This window comes from Balaenoptera ricei, chromosome 7 (assembly GCF_028023285.1).
Source record: "Balaenoptera ricei isolate mBalRic1 chromosome 7, mBalRic1.hap2, whole genome shotgun sequence".
NCBI lineage: Eukaryota > Metazoa > Chordata > Mammalia > Artiodactyla > Balaenopteridae > Balaenoptera > Balaenoptera ricei.
In genome coordinates this window covers 112,538,454-112,560,532 of record NC_082645.1, presented here as the reverse complement: position 1 = coordinate 112,560,532, position 22,079 = coordinate 112,538,454, and the positions used below count along the sequence as shown (strand labels likewise).

Below are 22,079 nucleotides of genomic sequence, written 5' to 3'. Positions count from 1 at the left end.
TTAAAATTAAATCTGAATGAAATAGTAACAAAAGACTAACATAAGCATGAATATACATTCATAGTGTATTTTACCTTGGAAGTTAAATATCATTCAAGTCTTTGTTTACACATCTAGTAAAGTTGACAAAAATGGAACTGTGATTGGAGTATCAGATTGTCTCATTTGATCACATTATCACATTATGGAGAGAGCTGAGTGAAGACAAGTTAAATACAAGATGACATAGTCTTTATTCGGCCTGTTCTTATTTGTTGGATGGCTCTGCTCTGGCAGGAAGTGATAAAGGATAGAGCAGTGTCTTTACCTTCTGCCATGCAGACCTCCTGGTAACAAAAGCTAGCTCTCAAGTCTTACCAGTTCCACTCTACAGGTTTGCATATTAATTTTTTAATGTTTCATGAAAGCAGTATTAGCCTTTGTACTCTGACATTTACCTATGTTTATATTCATGCTCAAATTATTGATTTCTTCAATAGCTGGCTTTTATGACCTGAATTAAACTTCCTTGTTTGTTTTTGTTCATTTAAAAATAAATAGTAACAAAGAACTAGGTTTACCATGTACTTATCTCTGTTAAACAGCAGTTTTTATTGGTTAAATAAAGAAGTTGTTAAATCTAGGCAGAAACATTAGCATAATCCAATTTTCTTAATTTGCTGGTGGTATTGATTAGATTTACATACTTGGCAGACCTGCACAAGTCAGCTCATGCTGTTAATAATGAATTGTCCAGATTTATCTTTCATCACAGTTGAATATTATAAATATATATCCATCAATCACCATACACCTGTGTGACCATAAACAGTCTTTTTTGGTGAAGAATCTGTTTACAGCAGTTCTTCCCAAATGTGGTATTACAAGGTTCATTCCACCTTAAAGAATTGGAGAACTTATTACTTTTCCTGTTAGCATAACAACCACTTCAACTTAGAGTAGGTGTTTTATAAGTGACTGATTTGTAGGTGATTTGAGACAGAGCGTGCACTCTTGTGCATGTATGTGTGTGTTTATGTTGTGTGTTTAACAAAAGCAGTTATCAGGATCTCTGGTATATAGATATATTTTACCAAGCATAATTCAGAGCTGAGAAGACATTCATATTAAATGAATATTGCATTAGGATATCTGATATCTGACTTACATTTAATTGAAAGGTACTTTACAGCTTAAATTCAACGCATTTAAAATTTCCATTGAACTAGAAGACAGTGAATGATTGTCTCTTTCCCCAAGTAGGAAATTTCTTTGGTAGCTTTGGCTGCTTCAGGAAGATGGAGTGTATATCTGTAGTAGTTTTGCATCCCCTCCTTTGAAAAACATGGTTAAAATCTGCTTAAGGTCTTTCCCACAAGAAAAACTAAAATAAAATCAGATGTTTAGACTAACTCATGCATTTGTAAAATAATTATATTACTTTGAGTTTTAATTAGCGCATAATTCATTTTTGATGTGATCAATATCATGTTTAAATCCTATACTACTGTGTATTTTACAGCTGAGTTAAATGGTGCTTCGCTCAACTTTTAGAGAAGCTAATTTACAAGAGTTTAAGCTATGATATTGAATCTGTACTGATAGTTGTTAATTTAACAAATGTCAGTGCATTGCTGGTCTGTTTACTTATGTATAATACTTATTGACACCTGTTAAGCCCTCAGTGACATGTTAATGGGCTTCTGAATGGGGGAATAGAGGCACCAGGAGGGTTGATTGTAAGCAGCAGGAAGGCTTTGCTTTTGACCTGGATCATTGGTGATGATTATCCCAAGTCAGTGCTTCAGTGTGTGTGTCATGCCATCCTAAGAATAATCATTTCTTGTGTATGCATGCTAGGTTTTAACTTGATATTATTTTTGTATGGTAAAATTCTTGGATCATGCAGTTCTATTTCAGTTGAAGTAGAAGAAATACTTCTAGGACTTCTAAGAATATAGCTTCTAATACTTTGTTATAATCTTTTTAAACAGATAACATTACTGCAGATGGAGCATAATTTTGATATTGTAAGTATGTACTATATTTTTAAAAATCACTCCAAATTTAAACTTTGAGTTTTTATTGAGTAAAAATGGCTGCTTTTCTAGATGAACCACGCTTGTCGAGCCTTAACATACATGATGGAAGCACTTCCTCGATCATCCGCTGTTGTAGTAGATGCAATTCCTGTCTTTTTAGAAAAGGTAATCCTACTTTTGCCCAACTTGTTTGAAAGCAGGCATAGGGGAATCAAGTTGAGAACTCTTGACTGTTGAATTCTAAAGTAGTACATCAAATTGTGAGGCCACATTAAAAGACATTTTTTAGCATCCATTATCTAACTAAAGTATATTTTTTAGCCAAGGTTCCAGAAAAATGTTTTATGTCTAGCAGAACGGCAGTTTAAAGTTGATGCTAATAAAGCATTTGTAAAATCAACCCAGTATTATAATTTTTTAATAATAACAATTACTGCCTTAGTATAAAATCTTTCAGAGAAGAACTTAAAGCACTTGATTAAAAATAATCTCATTATTTCTAGAAAACATCCCAGTGAGGTTGATAGCTATTTATACCCTCATTTTACAGCTGAGAAGGCTGAGACAAAGTGCCTTGCTCAAGGTCATAGCACAGTAAAGTTTGCATTATCTGATAACTGGAATATGGTATAAAGTTTAAAACTTGATTTTTAAAATTTGTTGTATAAACCAACCCATTTATTTTAAATATGAAGGTTTAAAGTTATATAATTGAATTTAGTTTATTCTCTATGTAAAACATATTTTTCAATATCTTTAAAGTAGTTGGAAGGACAAAAAAATATATTGCCAGTATGTTTGGCTTAAGCGCATAAATCGCTGGTTTCCTATGGTGGGTTTCAGGTTAGAGGCAGTATAGATTGATGGAAATTAGAGAAAGTGTTGTTTATTCATGTCAAAGATGAGCAATGAGTAAAAAACTTGAATGATAACCTTAAGTTTCCTGTTTATATGTTCCCAGCTGCAAGTTATTCAGTGTATTGATGTGGCAGAGCAGGCCTTGACGGCCTTGGAGATGTTATCACGTAGACACAGTAAAGCCATTCTACAGGCGGTAAGTGTTGTTACCGAAGGACTATATTTCATTTAATGTTGGATTTTAGATCCACATTTGTATTAGTTCCTAGATTGCAGTCTCTATAAGGTACACATGCTGTTTCCAAGTGATGTGCTAGACTTTTAGGAGGCTTTTTTTTTTAATTGCTGATAAAAGGGTATTTCTTGGCTTTAACAGTTTCCTATATTTTAGGGTGGTTTGGCAGACTGCTTGCTGTATCTAGAGTTCTTCAGCATAAATGCCCAAAGGAATGCACTAGCAATTGCAGCCAATTGCTGCCAGAGTATCACGCCAGATGAATTTCATTTTGTGGCAGATTCCCTCCCATTGCTAACCCAAAGGCTAACCCACCAGGTAAAACATAAACCTATTTTATGTATCATAAAACATTTTTATTACATTTTTTTAAATGCTAATTTCAACTAGGGTCTTAAATCTTCCAACTGGATATGTAACTTGGAAATGTTCTCATCTGTGTTTTTTCCTGTTACCTAGTCATGTACTATATATTAGGTTATTTTATGAAATTTCGGTGGATTTACCCAGATGAACAGTACTTCTTCGTTTATGATATCTTCAACTATTTTGACTTTAGGGGTAAATTTATTATTTCAGCAAACACTGAGTGTTTCCTATGTAATATGATCAGAATTTCCTTTTAGAAAGATCACCGTTTCCTGAAAGGTATTGGGTTAGGCAGGCAAGACTAGGAGGGTATGGGTTAAGATCAGAAGAGAGATGAGACTATGTATGTGCCAGATAGAAATGAAATAAGAAATGCAGACTGCAACTGTCTGGGGTTGGAGAAGAACAGGAGCGATTAGGAGATGGAATCAGTGGGCCTGGTGTTGCAGTATGAGAAGCAGAGCTTATAGAGCCCCTGGTGGAGGACAGTTCGTGAGTTAAGCTTCGAGATTTTAGAGAAATTGAATTTTCTTGTAATGTTTCAAAGTGTTGTTATTGCTAAAGAGCTTTTTAGAGATCTGACTTTTAAGTCACCTTTACAAAGTGTGCTTAAAATCTTCTTGGGGAAAATTAGGTACATAAAATATACAGGCATACCTCGGAGATACTGTGGGTTCAGTTCTGACCACTGCAGTAAAGTGAAATATCACAATAAAGCGAGTCACAAGAATTTTTTGGTTTCCCAGTGCGTATGAAAGTTCTTTTTACACTACAGTGTAGTCGCCCCAACCCCCAGGCGACGGACCGGTAGCGGTCCATGGCCTGTTAGGAACCGGGCCGCACAGCAGGAGGTGAGCAGCGGGCGAGCGAGCGAAGCTTCATCTGTATTTACAGCCGCTCCCCATCGCTCTCATTACCACCTGAGCTCTGCCTCCTGTCAGATCAGCGGCGGCATTAGATTCTCATAGGAGCACAAACCCTACTGTGAACTGCACATGCAAGGGATCTCGATCATGCGCTCCTTACGAGAATCCAATGCCTTATGATGACCTGAGGTGGAGCTGAGTCGGTCCCATCACCCCCAGATAGGACCATGTAGTTGCAGGAAAACAAGCTCAGGGCTCCCACTGATTCTGCATTATGGTGAGTTGTATAATTATTTCATTATATATTACAGTGTAATAATAATAGAAAGAAATAAAGTGCACAGTAAGTGTAATGCGCTTGAATCATCCCAAAATGCACCCCCCCCCCCAAATCTGTGGAAAAAATGTCTTCCATGAAACTGGTCCCTGGTGCCAGAAAGGTTGGGGACCGCTGATGTAGTCTATTAAGTGTGCAATAGCATTGTGTCTAAAAAAAAAACAATGTACATACCTTAATTAAGAAATCCTTCATTGTTAAAAAATGCTAACCATCATTTGATTCTTCAGGGACTCGTAATCTTTTTGCTGGTGGAGGGGGGGAGGGTTTAAAATGTTGGGAGAATTACCACAATGTAATACAGAGACAGGAAGTGAGGCAGTGCTGTTGGACAAATAGCGCCACCAGACTTGCTGGGTGCAGGGCTTCCACAAACCTTCAATTTGTCAAAAATGCAGTATCTGCGAAGTGCACTAAAGTGAAGCACAATAAAATGAGGTATACCTATATTAAATAAGGTGTTTACATAAGATAGGTAAAATAATATTGATTATTGAATCACTGGAGGATTTTGCTTCTAAGATGATCAAGACACAAGTAGTGCCATTCATTTTTTATTTATTTTAAAAAACTTAGCAGGCTGAGATAACCTTTCCTTTATGGGGGCTAGAAATGTTCTCTAGTTAGGTGTGAGTTCACCTTATTTTGGAAGTATGGCCCGAGAATCAGAGAAGTTAAATAGTGGGCCCTGTTACTGTAGCATTCTTTCTAGACTTAAATCGTGACAGCGAAGGTGTAGGACTTCTGTAATACCAGAATTACTTTCATTTTTACACAACTAAGTCTAGTTTTTACATCTGAAGCCCATTTATCAATTAGAAAAAAACCGAAGTCTATCAAAATATGCCATTAAATTGTTCTTTCTATTCTTATGAGAGTTATTCCAAATGTTTTCTCATTAAGATCAGTCTAATAGTATTTAGATTGTTTTCATAATGATAGAGCAAATCTATATCAAGTTTTTCTTACTATCAGTAAACCTCTGGTTCACATACATACTTAACTATTTACAACTTTTTAGTGAATGCATGTTTTAAGCATTTCTACTTGTAAGGCTTTTTAGAATGGTAGGATGTTTATTTTTTCTTTATTATAGTTTTTGTTTAGGTATTGAAATTATAGAAGTACAAAAGTTGTTCCCTTTCTATGTATTTGCTTTTTATATGTTGGGTTCTTAATGGAGGAGAGAGGTTCTATCAGTATGATTCCCTTTGCTTTGAAATCATGACATTACTGATTGTTTGCTTATTAGGGTCACAGCATTTTCAAAGCTCATATCTAATTAAGTAAGTCTTGAAGAATTTGGGGTTAGGAAGAAGATAAGTGAGTTACGTACAACAGTGAAAATGTTTTATATTAACAAACTTTATTTTCCTTTATTAAAAAGGACAAAAAGTCAGTAGAAAGCACTTGCCTTTGTTTTGCACGTCTCGTGGACAACTTCCAACATGAGGAGGTAAGCGTTTAGTCTTTGTTGGTATTTTCATGAAGTTGTTAAATTGCTGCCTCACGAAGTAACAGCTTTTTCTTTCTTGTGTTTGTGAAGAATTTACTCCAGCAGGTTGCCTCCAAAGATCTGCTAACAAATGTTCAACAACTATTGGTAGTAACTCCACCAATTCTAAGTTCTGGGATGTTTATAATGGTGGTTCGCATGTTTTCTTTGATGTGTTCCAACTGTCCAACTTTAGCGGTTCAACTTATGAAGCAAAGTAAGTGCTATTTTATTATTCTGTTTTATACAGGAAAAACAGCTTGTGTTTGTGTGTGTGTGTGTGAGTTTAATATCTGTTAATAAGTAAAGTCAACATAAGCAAGTAGAAATGGCTAATATCACAGGCACTGGATAGTAAAGGAAGAAAAATGTTAATATGTAATAAATTTGTGTTGTGACAATATAGTAATGCTGCCTACATGCAATTTTTAAAGTACATAATATATTAAAATTTTACCCTTGGTGTAGGGCTAAAGACCCAAAGTCATTGCTTTCTGTACAATATCAATTAAGTAATGATGCTTCATTAGGAGAATTCTGAGTTTTATGTTACCAGTAACCGCTTCTCTTTTGCTTATAGGTAGTTCTTTTTTCCCACATTAGATTTTCCAGCAGTTTATGATTCCAGAATGCTTTCTTCCCTCAAAATGTTGGAACTTATTTACACAGATGAATGTCTCTGATCTTTGCTACTTTAATATTTCTAAGCCTTTCCCAAACTTACATGTGCAGGGTATCAAGTTTTATCGCACTGGTATTGCAATTGCCCATTACTCTCTTAAACCTTAGATTTCACAAGTTAATGTCAGAAGACATCCGTATGTTGTTATTTTTGCTGGTAGAGCGTTGATCACTTTTTTATGAAGCACCTATCATTGTGGCTAATTTCATGTCCATAATTCTAATCTTTGAGGGCGTTACCTTGGGAGTCAGTGGTGACACTCACTGACAAAACAGTCTTTGTCCCACCACTTCAAACAGAATATTAAGGGGTATAAGAGACTTTTTTGGGGGGGGTGGGGGGGGACTCAGTTTTATATTTCGCATTACTTGTGAATTTTAGCACATGGCACAGAATTTTGTAGAAAAATAGTGTTGCTGAGGTGCTTTATTGAAGAGATTCCTCTTACAGCATTGAGTCATTCCTGAACTTAGTATTCCAGGGAACCCTGTTTTGCTTACGCCATGAACAGAGTCCTCTCTGCGTAGATAAGCTTGGGGAAGGTTTAACTCTTTTTTTGCGTAGTCATAATGTACTTTGCTTATTAAAATCGCTAGGACCCCCTTGAATTTCCCCACTTCTTGAAGTTTGCCCACAGGATTATCTCTTGTTACCGTGTGGTGTGGCACAGCATTTTCCTATATCCTGGTTTGGGAAATTCCTGTCTGACTTGTTTGTTTTAACGTTTTGGAATTTTTTCTTTAGTATGATGAATGTTTTCACCTCTTCTGCATACTTTAGGAAGTTTACCACATAATTATTCTACTTCAGTAACACGAACCTCTCTGGTTCTTTCCATTCTGTGTTGTCATCCTCTGATCTCTTTAAAAAAGAAAAAGTTAATAATGTACCATTGCCATCTATTCATATTTCTTAAGAAAGGTGGCAAAATGACTTTTTCAAGAACTTTTTTTTTTTTTTTTTTTTTAAGTTACATTTAGTTGCCTTGGAAATATATTTATTTATTTTATTTTATTTTTGACTGTGTTGGGTCTTCGGTTCGTGCGAGGGCTTTCTCTAGTTGCGGCAAGCGGGGGCCACTCTTCATCGCGGTGCGGGGACCACTCTTCATCGCGGTGCGCGGGCCTTTCACTATCGCGGCCCCTCCCGTTGCGGGGCACAGGCTCCAAACGCGCAGGCTCAGTAGTTGTGGCTCACGGGCCCAGCTGCTCCGTGGCATGTGGGATCTTCCCAGACCAGGGCTCGAACCCGTGTCCCCTGCATTAGCAGGCAGATTCTCAACCACTGCGCCACCAGGGAAGCCCTCAAGAACTTTTTAAAAATTTTAATCACTGTTTGTGAAATTTCAGTGAGTCAGAGATTTATCCACACCCCTCTGCCCAAATTAATGGTGAATACTTTCCTTGACAACAGAACTTACTGATTACTGGCAGAACATTTCAATGAAATGTTTATGTATATTTTGCATATGTGTAGTATTTTATAGATACCAACAGAGACACAGCCCTGTCTTTGGGTCGTAGCTGTTAGAATGACCAAAACCTTTGGAGCCTGGGGGCTTCCTCCACTCACTGTCAGTGTCAGTACACTAAACTAGTTTTCATGCAAATTCTTCCATAAACTGATGTCTTCTGGGGATGGAAGCTTATGGTAGAGGATATTTTAATGATCTTTAAATTTAGTTGGCATGCTTACTGTCATTTAAGGTAAAGGTTTTCCTGATCACAGTATGGTAATTTCAGATGCTTTTAACTGCTGTGTTTTATTCTGTTGGTCACATGTTTTCAGTATATTTGAATTGAAGACAAATATACATATATACTTGAGTCGAGGATAAAATATGTTTAGTACACTTTTTTGCAAAGCACTGTGCTCCTCAAGGAAAGTAATACAAGATCCCTGAAGTCTCTGCAGTGGATTTGTGATTAGGTGTCTTGCTGGAAGGTTAGGACTCAAACTTAAGTCCTCAGAAAGAAATTGTTTAAATCTTTATGATTTTTTAAAGGTTTTAATGACAACTCACTTGGATTTTTCACTTTAATTTCTGTGGTATATAGCTGTACAAGAAAATGTTTCTGATTGTTTCCCCCCTAGGCAATGATTACCTTTTAAATATGGCAATATAAGTAGCTTCATAGGGTTTTGCTTTTTGTTGTTGGTTTTACAGACATTGCAGAAACACTTCACTTTCTCCTGTGTGGTGCCTCCAATGGAAGTTGTCAGGAACAGATTGATCTTGTTCCACGAAGTCCTCAAGAACTGTATGAACTGACATCTCTGATCTGGTAAAGATTGGGCCAATAATAACTGTGGTTTATAGGAGGGTATTTTACTTGAGAAACCTGGTGTTTACTGACAGCTCAGGAAGCTACTTATTAAAATAATTGCACCTTTCGTTTTCAGTGAACTTATGCCATGTTTACCAAAAGAAGGCATTTTTGCAGTTGATACCATGCTGAAGAAGGGAAACGCACAGAACACAGATGGTGCGATATGGCAGTGGCGTGATGACCGGGGCCTTTGGCATCCCTATAACAGGATTGACAGCCGGATCATTGAGGTAGTAGTTTCATCGTACCGTTTAAATATGTCTTCTTTGGTGGAGAGTGGGTGTAGGGCTGGAGTGGGGAGGTGGACGTGTGTACTTAAATGTGCTCAATGTGGAATTAACTCAAGATTTTCTCGTTTTGTCTCCTGAGAACAAGGTCCTCATTTCTGTTCAGGGCAGAAAACATGATGTTCTAGTGCTGCTGCTGCTCACTACCTGATTGACTTGGAGCAAGTAATTTAAGACCTTTGTTCCATAGCTTCCTCCTTTCTGCAAGGAAACACGGGAGGAGTTAGGCTACATGTTTCTAAAAGTCCCTTCTATCTCCTCTCCAGAAGAAGTCTCTCAAAAGCAAAGATTACGTACAAGTAGCTGCTTCTCAGTATTTTTAAAGAGCAAAAATATGGAAACAATCTAAATATCTAGCTTTAGATGAATGATTAAGTAAATTGTGAAATATACATAGGTTTTTATATAGTCCAGAACTTAATGGGATAAATTTTAATGACTTAAAATATGATATGCTATAAATGAAAACAAAATGTTCAAAAAAATTATGTGACTGACTCTTGGGAACTCGGCAAAAGAAAAGAGGAATAATAACAAAGGAAAGAAACACACTAAAATATTTAGTGATTTTTCTGTGAAGGTTTTTATGCGTGATTTTATCCTTTTTTCCATACTTCTTCATATTAAGTTTGCACAGAAATATTTCAAAAATTTCTCAGGAAAATATTTGCCCTAGTTTAGGAAGTGTTGGGTCACTGCATTATTTGAGATGCCAAGCATCATTTACTAATGTTTTCATATATAAGTTACTTTAAGTATTAATATGTTTTCTGATTTCAACCTGTGTTAATTTGAATTTTTTGGGACATGACACTTAAATAGACTTTTTTCTTTAAGGTCCTTTCCCCTAGTTAGTTTCTAAAAATGAGTTTGTGAAAAACATGTTACAAGATCAGAAGATCTTATGAAAATGTCTAAATTCAGAGCTAGCTGTTATGTTATGAGGAAGTTAAAGGTGACTGGTCTTTGTGCATTCTTAGCCTTAGTTTATAAGTAGGTCGCGGTCTCTAACGCTAAGCATTCTTCTTTTTAGCATTTTCCCGATAATTGTATATTCACTGTTAGTTTACTGTCTTGTACTTCCTAAGAGTCCTGTCTTCCATTCAACCAAGGAATTCCATAAGAATGAATATTTTATCACTTCTTTAGGCTGTCTAAAATCAAGCAAACAGTGTTAATCATATTGTCTCATTTGAGATACATACTTTGTAATACTTGCCACCCCTGGGGATTACTTTCTTTAGTTCCAATTGTGTCCCTTTCAATCTTAGGGCATCATTTAAATGTAAAGTCTTTTTTGTTTCCTAAGGATAATTTTATAGGATCATTTTGTTTAAAGGAGGATTTTGATGGGCTGCTAGGAATCCATGCTGTAAATAACGTCTTAACCTAAGAATTAGATACTAAGATTTATGGATAACAATTTTTTTTCTGTCAGCAATGTCTTCAAGGCCTTTTTAACACAAATAGTGTCATCTTCATGTCAGTGATTCTACATGACTGGATCCTTCATCAGGATTTTACCTGTATTTGTCTCAGGGGACCTGATAGGTCCTGTAATGTATATTTGTGTTTAATTAAGAACGGTTTGTTGGGTGAATGAGTTTTGTCACATCCACACTATTAAAACTTCTATATTGTTACTTCACCATCTAAAACCTGATGAAACAAATATGTAAGTTAGCATTTATTGAGGGTTCCCACTGTGTCTTAAGTTGATAAATTTCTCCATGTTTATATTCAAGGTTTCTCTCTCTTTGCTCTCAGGCAGCCCATCAGGTCGGTGAGGATGAGATAAGCTTGTCCACTCTGGGACGAGTTTATACTATTGATTTTAATTCTATGCAGCAAATCAATGAGGACACGGGAACAGCACGTGCCATTCAGAGAAAACCTAACCCCTTAGCCAATACTAACAGTAGTAAGTATCTTTTGAGTTGAAAGTAGTGCTTTATTGTCTGTGAGTAGTATTTGCAATAACAAATAATTGTTTTATGGAGTGTTATTATTAAACTTAAGACAGTTGCATAGTAGTAATTAATTTTTTGTTGTTGCTTTAATCGGCAAATGAGCCAGTATTAACTGGCATCTTCCCCAAGATTTTCCTGCTTTTGTGATTTGCAGTGTCCTGGACTTTCATCAGAATTGTCCTGTGCATCCCTTTTCCCACCACTGCCTTCCAGTTTTATTGAGATATAATTGACACACAGCACTGTATAAGTTTAAGGTGTACAACATAATGGCTTGACTTACATACGTCATGAAATGATTATCCTATAAGTTGAGTGAACATCCAGCTTCTCATAGATAGAAATTAAAGAAATAGAAAAAAAATTTTTGTGTGTGGTAAGAAACTCTTAGCGTTCATATATAACATCAGCAGTGTTCACTATATTTGTCATGTACATTACATCCCTAGTACTAATTCACCTTATAACTGGGAAAGCTTATACCTTATGACTGCCTTCATCCAGTCCACCCCCTGCTGCCCCCCCGTCCCCCCACCACCCAGTAACCACAGATCGGATCTCTTTGAGTTTGGTTTTGAAGTATAATGAACTTACAATGCTGTGTTAGCTCCTGTTACACAACATAGTGATTCAGTACTTCTGTACATTTCAAAAAGATCGCCATGATAAGTCTACTTACTATCTGTCACCAAAGGTATTATATACAACAGTAAATGACTGTATTCCCCATGCTGTACATTTCTTACTCGTGACTCATTTATTCTGCAACTGGAAGTTTGTTTCCCTTAATCTCCCTCACTTATTTCTTTTCTCCCCTCACCCCCTCCCCTTTGGCAACCGCCAGTTTGTTCTCAGCAGCCCATGCAGTTTCTAAAATCTGATCCTTTCATCCCTGTTTCACCTTTGGATCCACTCACACCCCATCATATTAGCTCTTTCCAACCTTTTATTTTATACTTTCCCACCAAAATTCTCTTAATTAATGAAGAATAGGTGATCGTGATTTTTTTTCTTTTCAGGTTTCTGTCATTTGTTCCTTTCCTGAGGGATTTAGTTCATTGATTTTGCAGGTCTAGGCTAGAGTGCAAGGGTCAGCATACTGTTTCTGAAAAGGACCAGATAGTAAATATTTTAACCTTCGCAGGCCATGCAGTCTCTGTATTCAGCACTGCTCTTGTAGCTCCCAAACAGCCATATACAATATATAAACAAATATATGTGGCTGTGTTCCAACAAAATTTATTTACAAAAATAGGTGGTGGGTGGATTGGGCCTTTGGACCATACTTTGCCAACCCCTGTTCTAGCGCTTTTCATCCATTACCTTTCCCCTGCACCTTATTCCCTCTAATCATAAGTGACAGGTCATCTTGTTTTTCCAGTTTCTTGCTACATACTCACTGTCCAGTTTTTCAACTCTGTTTATTTCTTACTAGTGGTTTAGCTGGCTAATACTGAAACATCTCCAATATTTTGTGGAACATATATTAGTAAAAATAAGAGATACAGTGTAGTGGTGCCTTGTGCTTTTCAGCTGGCCAGAATGGTCAGTGGTTTTTTAGCTGGCTAAAATTTGTCTTCATGCCATTTATAGACCCCGGTTGATTGCATTAGATAAGTTAATTTGCTTTATAACCAAAAAGTTTTTATAGAATTTCAGACAATTATATCAGCTTGAATGCTTTATGTTATTTACTTTATTGTGTTTCTGAAGTCTGTAACTTTAGGATTATACATGTTTTTATTACAGGTGGATATTCAGAGTTAAAGAAGGATGATGCTCGAGCACAGCTTATGAAAGAGGATCCGGAACTGGCTAAGTCTTTTATTAAGACATTATTTGGTGTTCTTTATGAAGTGTATAGTTCCTCAGCAGGACCTGCGGTCAGACATAAGTGCCTTAGAGCAATTCTTAGGATAATTTATTTCGCGGATGCCGAACTTCTAAAGGATGTCCTGAAAAATCATGCTGTTTCAAGGTGTGTTCATGAAAGTGGTGAAAACGCTTTAGAAATCCAAGTCTCTGCAAGTAACTTCAGAAATCTTTAAAGAAATAATATAGAAAAAGTATGCACAAAACAGTTTATTTGGAGTATTTTGAGCCCTTCGTTGTCTTTCTGTATTCACAAACACCTTTGATAAAGAATAAATTAAATGCAAAAGTTGAGCATTTAAGAAAAATTCTTGTTCTGGCGGACTGGTTTGACACTTAAAATATTTTGCTCTCAAATTTAAAGTAGGATGGCCAGCAGTAATTATCAAATTCAGACAAATGTTTTATATACAAATGCTTTCTTTTTTTAGTCATATTGCTTCCATGCTATCAAGCCAAGACCTGAAGATAGTAGTTGGAGCACTTCAGATGGCAGAGATCTTAATGCAGAAGTTACCTGATATTTTTAGTGTTTATTTCAGAAGAGAAGGTAATGCCGTTCATGATAGTTAATTCATGGTTTATCTTTTAGTCTAAACATTATTTCAGTAGAAGTATAGTTATACTCTATAGAAAAAAAATTAAACTGTTATTTTTATGTAAGATATTTGCATGCTTACAGCTTTAATACATATAGAGCATCTTTTATAAATCTTTTATTATAGATTGTGTGAGATTCACTGTCTGTTGATGAACATTTAGTAAGTTTCAACGATTTGAGTGTTTATGGCCCAGAAGCAATCATTGACTTTTCTTTTTATGCTGATAACATACAGTTGCCCATAAAGATTCTTTGAAAAAGTCAGAGGTCACTTTCCCAAGGAATACTATTAGTAGATCAGAACAGCTGTAAAAGGGATTATTTTTTTACTTCACTGTGTAGATAATGGAATATTTCAAGGCTTGGAATAATCTTCAGAATGCAATTGGTATAGTCCTCTAAGTTGAGGAATATCAATGTCGAAATCAGCCTAGGGGACATGGTACTTTTCCATTCTTTTCTTGAAGACCTCAAAGATGAAACTGTATCACTCATTTGGGTGTTTTATTCTTTTTAAACCTGCCAAGATATTAAAAGTTCCTTCTCATCAACAGAAATCTCTTTATGGGTCTCTTTGGTCTATTAGGTTACTTTGGTCTTGTGAGGATGCAGAAAATGATGGTGTTTTCCCCTCACGTAATACTTTATCTTCAGTCTTAGAAACAATCCTGGTTCTTTATGCATATGATCTGTTTTCCATTCTTTTGATCACCTTTTCTTATGCTGGATTCATTTCTCTTTACATCTTCAGAATGTAACAGACATGCTAGTGTAATAGTATTGAATCAAATGAGAAGAAGTTTTCACTGTTTCTTATTAGCTCTGTTCAAATAACAGTGAGTTTTCAAAAACAGTCCAGCACTACACATTTATGTGAAATAGAAGGCAAACTCTCTCCATTTCCCAGAGATAATAACTATGGTTAACAAATCAGGTTTTCTGTGCTCACATAAATGCCTGGTATGTATTCTTATTTTTAGCCTTAGATTATCTTGTATTTTGCATTCTGTATTTTGTTTTTGGTATTCTGTTTTTGTTGATGTTTGCTTTTAGTTGCTTTCTGATTTGGAAGCATATCAGAATCGGTCTTTTTTCTCAGTGATTTTTTTAAAAACTTTGGTAGAATCAACTATGCCGTCAGGTTGAATTTCCCGCCCCCAAATATTTATATAGCATATACATTATGAAGTTTATGGAGGAATGTAGATTGGTTCTACCCCTTTGCATCTGGCTTGTCTCGCTGTTCTTTCAGGTTCCACTTAAATGTCACTTACTCCTAAAGATCTAGCCTGCTTTCTAGATTGTTACATCTCCCGATTGTATGCTCCAACAGCACTGTATTTTCTTTTTCATAAGCAGTTCACTCTTTATTTGTAGTTTCTTATTAAGTGTATCTTTCTCATTAGTTAATAAGTGCCCTGAATCCATTTGTCTTAGCCATGGCCATATCTTTAGTGCCTAGCACACAGTCTGGCATATGATTGCTGCAAATAATACTTGTGGAACGAATGCCTGAAGTTTGAATTCATTCAGACTTTTTTTTTTTAATAAAAAGAATCTGATGGAAAGCTCTGAACTCTTCCCCAGAAAAATGTGATTGTGTGAACATGCACTCACATACATTCAGACACACAGATTTGCATATAGTTTACAGACCGATATTCCGACACACACCTTTATATTCCCCCCTCCTCTCATGTACATCTTCCCACAATCCAACCCCAAATATAAACCCTGCCTTATAAGTTACTGTTCATTTCTCCTCATACACCTCCAAGGATGTGAAAATCACCATCCTTCAATAGCTGGTGTTCTCTTTTTTTGGCAGTAGTGTTACTGGGATCTTATCTCATTGTAGTATTTGAAGTTAATGACTGTAGGTCTTTTCCTTCCTTCTGGCTGTCAAGCCACAGGTGCACTGCATTTCTGTAATTGCGTATTGTTTTTATAAAGGGTATTTTAAATTTCCAGTAGAAATTTACATGTGACCCCATTACGTATCCTGTATTCAGGTTTTGAGTATTGGCAGACAGTCAGTATAATTATCTTTTCTTTAATTTTGAATTTGCCTACTACTTTTCTTTGGAGTCAAGTTGAAGACTCTGGCACCTAAAGTTATTTTCCTATTTGCCGGGTACTTTTTATTCATTCCTTGTGAATCCGTGTTAGCATTTAGGGATCTTATAATGGTGGGGAGGTGGTCCTGATTAACACATACTCTCTTTAATCTCTGCTCTGTAAAGGTGTAATGCATCAAGTAAAACACTTAGCAGAATCGGAATCATTGTTGACAAGTCCACCAAAGGCATGTACGAATGGGTCAGGATCCTTGGGGTCCACGACATCTGTCAGCAGTGGAACAGCCACGGCTGCCACTAATGCCTCAGCTGACTTGGGGTCCCCCAGCTTGCAGCACAGCAGAGATGATTCTTTAGATCTGAGCCCTCAAGGGTAAGTCAAAGTTTTGCAGTGATTTTTGTGCTCTTTGCCTTTAACTCTGCCCTGGTACCTGAGACTCACACAGGGAAGTAAATGGGGAAATATTACGGAGAGTGTACGTTTTCTATTTTTCCATGTATATTGTGTTAGGTATTTAATGGGAATGGGAAGAAACCTGTTGTATTAAGCCATGTTTAGGGACCACAAGAGATACATGGTGTTTCCATACAAGGGAACTAAGGCTCAGAGAAGCTAAGTGACTGGTATAGTGTCATGTACTTATTTTACCGATGCGGGATTTGAGCCCTCATTTCTGATTCCATAATCCTGCGATATTTACTGTATTGCAGCATACATACCAGCTTTAAGAAATCCAGATACTTAATATAGTGAAAAATATTAAAAATCAGAATTTTTAGACTGTAAAGGAAAAAGATCCCTATTTCCCATTTATCTTTAATTGGCATATGGGAACTTTTGCTGTTAATAAAGGCAAATGAGAGTTCTAAGTTCTCTGCTTCCACCTCTTTTTTAATTCCTTTGTTGTACTGTGCTGCTGAGAACATTACCAAACCCTCGTGTTGGTTTTCATTTTGTTGTGTTGAAACAAATCACACTCTGAAAGTGTTTTTGTTTCTTTGATGTAAGCTAAAAAGTAGATCTTGGTAAAACATATTATACTTAATAAGTGGGGTCCAAAAATTTAATCTTATAAACTGCACGGTAGCATTGTCCTGTGAAGCTGGCCCGCTCAGAATCCCAGCTGCTTTTGGTGCCCCCTGGTGGCAGTTGTCCACCCTGGTTTAAATATGAATTTTGGCAATTCTGTGACTTCTGGCACAGTGACTGTTAATTTTAAGAAGCTGCTGGGTTTAAGTGGTGCCCTGTAATGGGCACAGCCCAAGGAGTTTGGACCTAGAGAATGCCAGAGACCCTCCACCTTCACTGTTTTCAAGTTGGATTGTCTTGCCATTTTCCCTCCCAGCCTTGCCTGCCTCTCTACTTCCTCCCGAGCCCCGCTGCCTCCCCCAGCTGCTGCAGTAACCTTAAGTCATTGCAGATGTTACAGAAAAATCCGAACGAACTTTTTGGCCAGCCCAATACTCTATAGCACAGGCACTCGGTAAAATGATGCGGCTCAGACAAATGCCGTATTTCTGACCTACATTCATAAAGTATATGGAACAAATATGCAGTGCAAAGAACCTATATGATTATAGGTTCTGACAGTTGATACTCTTAAAGAAAGAGGAAAGGACCTTTTTCTTAAAATACTTTCAGACTTTTAAGTGATTCCTTTCTCTTCTAATATGGTTTTAAATGAAAAGTTTATATAAATTTGTAAAGGTGGAATTGTTTAATTTTAAGTTTATTCCTTGAAAGTTCACTTGTCCTGATCGTCAGGTATATTGATCACACTATTAAGTGTTTTCAATAGACATGTCAGATGTTGGAAGACTTTAAATATTTTTTTCAAACTTTTTCTTACTTGGGTCATAGACCAACTGAACCAGAACTTTTTTTCATCTTCCCCACTTTATGTAGCTTTGTTATTTGACGAATGATATTTTAAACTATTTCTAGTTCTGTTAATGATAGTGAAAATAGTACACAAAGGCTACATACGTTCTGTTTCATATATTCTAATTCAAAATAAGCTGTTCAGACTATCACTTGCCACATTTGTTTACAGATAGTTTTGAATTTTTTAAAAAAGTACTTATAAATGCATTCATTTAGGATGTTATTGCCATTACACACCATGAAATTCCTTTGGGTAGTATTGGAAAGTATTTTGATAATATTAACACTCAATGCTATGTGTATTTTACTTATTGTCATTTAGGTTAGGGAAGAAATAAGGTACTCAGATTTAACATATTCGTTTTCTAGTTTATGCATTGCATATTTGTTTCCTATGCTTTATGTATGTACTGCATTTAATAATGGAGTTTAACACACGATTAATGAGATATTCTATTTGGTTTTCTTTTTTTTTTAATTTATTTTTTTATTAAATTTATTTATTTATTTTTAATTTATATTTGGCTGCGTTGGGTCTTCATTGCTGTGTGCCAGCTTTCTCTAGTTGCAGCGAGCGGGGGCTACTCTTCACTGTGGCACGTGAGCTTCTCGTTGCAGTGGCTTCTCTTGTTGCAGAGCCCGGGCTCTAGGCGTGCGGGCTTCAGTAGTTGTGGCTCACGGGCTTAGTTGCTTCACGGCATGTGGGATCTTCCCGGACTAGGACTCAATTGACCGTGTCCCCTGCGTTGGCAGGCGGATTCTTAACCACTACACCACCAGGGAAGTCCCTGGTTTTCTTTTTAGTAGTTCAGTATAGTCAAATAGCTAGCTGTTTTCTGAACTAATCATTTTCTGTGTCTGTACACTTCTAGAACACTGGTGCAGAGTTGGCATTAAATAATCACTAAATGAAAAATACCCTGTTACAACAATATTCTGCCATTTTAGCTTGCTTTTAAATGAGTGATGATACTAAACCATGGTAATTGCTAAACTTATCCCATGTTTTCCCATGTGGCAGTCGATTAAGTGATGTTCTAAAGAGAAAACGACTGCCAAAACGAGGATCAAGAAGGCCAAAGTATTCACCTCCAAGAGATGATGACAAAGTAGACAATCAAGGTAATTTTTGTGATGAAACTATGAGGCAGTAAAGGGAAAGGTGGTAGCAGTTAAGGATACATACTTCATTAATATTGCTGATAGCTTTGAAGCATGCCTGAGTTTCCTGAATTCCCAGTGTTCTTAGTTCTTTTAGCTAATTTATTAAGAGTGGGGATCTTAAAATTCAGTTGGTTTTCATCGATTGCACTGAAATAATTTAATCATCATTCTCTTTTCATAGCTAAAAGCCCCACCACTACTCAGTCACCTAAATCTTCTTTCCTGGCAAGCTTGAATCCAAAAACGTGGGGAAGGTTAAGCGCACAGTCTCACAGCAACAACATTGAACCGGCCCGAGCTGCAGGAGTTAGTGGTCTTGCCAGGGCCGCCTCAAAGGACACCATATCCAATAACAGGTAAGGTGGGGGGTTCTGTGTCACCTCTGTTCTCAGGTCAGAAAAACTTCCCATTTTTCGGTCAGCATATTTATTGTATGGAGATGAAACATGGACACAGACCTTTAATTTATGCTCAGAGGTAGCATAGCTCAAGGATGGAGCCGATTCTCAGTTCTTGAACCCTGTGTCTGGCTTTGTCCTGCGTTCCAGTCTCACATTTTAAAATTCCTTTCAACATGTCTACTTGGGAATTGTGTATGTTCAGAGCCAAACAAATAGGTTTCCCATTGAACCTGTCCTTTAGTTCTGTTCTGGAAAAGGGAAAGCCGACGTATTTTCTGTACACATACATGCACGCTCTTTTATGATAACCCTCCTCTACCCTTTACAATGGAAGGTAAGGCTCTTAGAGCAGAGCCCTTTTTTGGAAACTTAGAACTCTGTCAGCAAAACTATTTCACACCAGTTTATCGCTTTAAAAAATTATTTCTTTAAAATCCTAAGGATTGTTCTGTCTTTTGGCCCTGGATGTAACATACCAGCAAGGAGTACTTCTGCAAATAAGAAATTTTAAAAAATCAAATTCCACTGGGAAAACAAGGAAGTTCTTTTTGTTTGGTTGATTGCTTTGGTTGGTTGGTGGTTCTGAACTTCAGTTAATAAAAATAACTAAGCAAATATATTTCTGAAGCCATCAGAATTTGTAATTTAAACAGCGAGGTCTCAGCTGCCATAGCTAATTGTGCACCTAACAGGTGCATGTTTCTTGTCTATAGTTCTTTACTTCAGCTCTCCAGGGAACATAAGTAAAGGACAGTGCAGATATGTCTGTACCTTAGATAACAGTCATGTAAAATTGCTTTCAGGTGAACACTCAGGAAACTCTTAGGTTGTAGAGTCCCTAGAAGTTAGAACTGTTTCTTTGGTCTTTATGTAATGACCTGAAATGTATTTTAAGTACCTGTGCATTTCTCTAGGTATATCTTAGCCCACTTTCAAACTGAAACTTAATTGGGTTAATGTGGAATCTGAATTTACTAGTCTATAAGCATAGGCCAAAAAGGATTTTAAATGTAGCAACTATTTGCCTTAGACCAGAAGTTATAACTGAAATCCTTTCTGTGTACACTGAGACTTTAATATCTTTTTCCTTCTGGCAGAGAAAAAATCAAAGGCTGGATTAAAGAGCAGGCGCATAGATTTGTAGAGCGTTATTTCAGTTCTGAGAACATGGATGGAAGCAACCCTGCATTGAACGTCCTGCAGAGACTTTGTGCTGCAACCGAACAACTCAACCTCCAGGTACCGTGCCTGGTGCGTCTGGCTGCTTCTCTTTTGTCTCTTCCGGCGTCTCTTCCGGCGTCTCTTCCGGCCTGCTCTTCCTTTCCTTGGTGACTCTCTAGCTTTTTAGCCAGACATGTACCTTTGGTGCTGTCATTTCTTTAACTTGTCCCTTGACTTTTCGTGCATCATTTTATCATTAGATGGGCTAGACATCTGGTCTTTGACTTTCTTTCCTTCACCTGCCTTATTTCTTGACAAGTGAAGAGACTTCAGAAATGTCCCTCAAGCACATCTCTTCTCTCAGTCCTCTTCAGCTACAGGTGTTAGCATTGAAAAGACCTTCCTTAACCCCTCTTTACCTGTGGCCTGAGAGTACTCAGAGAGGGTAGAGATGTAATAACTAAGCCTGTTGTGTTTCATCTGACTCTGTTTCCATTTTTGATATACTTTAAGCAATATGAGTAGTATATGTTTTCCAAGAAATTGTCTGTTTCATTCAGACTTTAAATGTACTAATATAAAGCCATACCTTGAACTCTTGTTATATATTTTCATTTTTGTATTGTAGCTCTATGCCTCCATTCGTATTCTCATCCTTTGTCTTTTTTTTTTTTTTTTTTTTTTAACACAACTCCATTGGTTGAATATGAAGGTTTTTTTTTTAATGTTAGTATGGATACTGGTTTTCTGTTATGAAGTAGTAACATTTTGTGAATGTGTGTGTAGGTAAGATGTTATTTTTCAAAGCTCTACCAAGAATGCACCACCTGCCCCTGCCTTCTTTTTTAAAGGTGTTAAGAAAGTATCCAATTGCTTTTGGGGAAATGTGAATTGTGCATTTAGTAAAGGCTGTCTAAATCAGTAAATATTGTTTTCAACTCTTTCAGGTGGATGGTGGAGCTGAGTGCCTTGTAGAAATCCGTAGCATAGTCTCAGAGTCGGATGTTTCATCATTTGAAATCCAACATAGTGGATTTGTGAAGCAGCTATTGCTTTATTTGACATCTAAAAGCGAAAAGGATGCTGTGAGCAGAGAGATCAGATTAAAGAGATTCCTTCATGTGTTTTTTTCTTCTCCAGTAAGTTATCTAATAATAATGCCTGTGTGTCTTACTTTAAGCATCATTGTTCACTAGTGTGTATATTTTCATCCCAGTAGTAATTTCGAGTAGTTTTTGGTCAAAATATTGAGGTAAAGTTTTTAGCTTGCTTATTATACACAGTTGGATTCCTTGGTCTTTTATACATCAGGTAAATAGTAAAACAACGAAATGGTGACTTGAAGCAAGGGCCTGTTCTGTGGTTGATGAATCTTGAATCTTTGTTTTTCTGTCAGACAAGCCATTAATAGTAGTCTCTCACTTGTGAATGTATTTTATTCTCAACATCTGTTTTTAAACATATTGC

The 22,079-nt window shown here is 36.7% G+C and overlaps 1 protein-coding gene across 21 annotated transcripts in view; it reads left to right on the top strand.

The window, feature by feature from the left end:
• TRIP12 (thyroid hormone receptor interactor 12) overlaps positions 1-22,079 on the top strand; it is a 145,892-nt gene that overhangs the window by 95,526 nt on the left and 28,287 nt on the right. For 7 of the 21 annotated variants that reach the window (XM_059928868.1, XM_059928873.1, XM_059928860.1 and 4 more), the window contains 16 exons: positions 1,974-2,009; positions 2,091-2,186; positions 2,983-3,075; positions 3,271-3,432; positions 6,074-6,142; positions 6,233-6,398; positions 9,031-9,148; positions 9,267-9,426; positions 11,248-11,401; positions 13,200-13,428; positions 13,754-13,872; positions 16,167-16,374; positions 18,908-19,008; positions 19,232-19,406; positions 20,549-20,702; positions 21,560-21,751. In XM_059928868.1, the coding sequence (XP_059784851.1) occupies positions 1,974-2,009; positions 2,091-2,186; positions 2,983-3,075; positions 3,271-3,432; positions 6,074-6,142; positions 6,233-6,398; positions 9,031-9,148; positions 9,267-9,426; positions 11,248-11,401; positions 13,200-13,428; positions 13,754-13,872; positions 16,167-16,374; positions 18,908-19,008; positions 19,232-19,406; positions 20,549-20,702; positions 21,560-21,751 (2,232 nt within the window). The remainder of the gene's footprint in view (positions 1-1,973; positions 2,010-2,090; positions 2,187-2,982; positions 3,076-3,270; positions 3,433-6,073; positions 6,143-6,232; positions 6,399-9,030; positions 9,149-9,266; positions 9,427-11,247; positions 11,402-13,199; positions 13,429-13,753; positions 13,873-16,166; positions 16,375-18,907; positions 19,009-19,231; positions 19,407-20,548; positions 20,703-21,559; positions 21,752-22,079) is intronic. The other 14 variants (XM_059928870.1, XM_059928876.1, XM_059928867.1 and 11 more) reach the window with 7 other exon arrangements.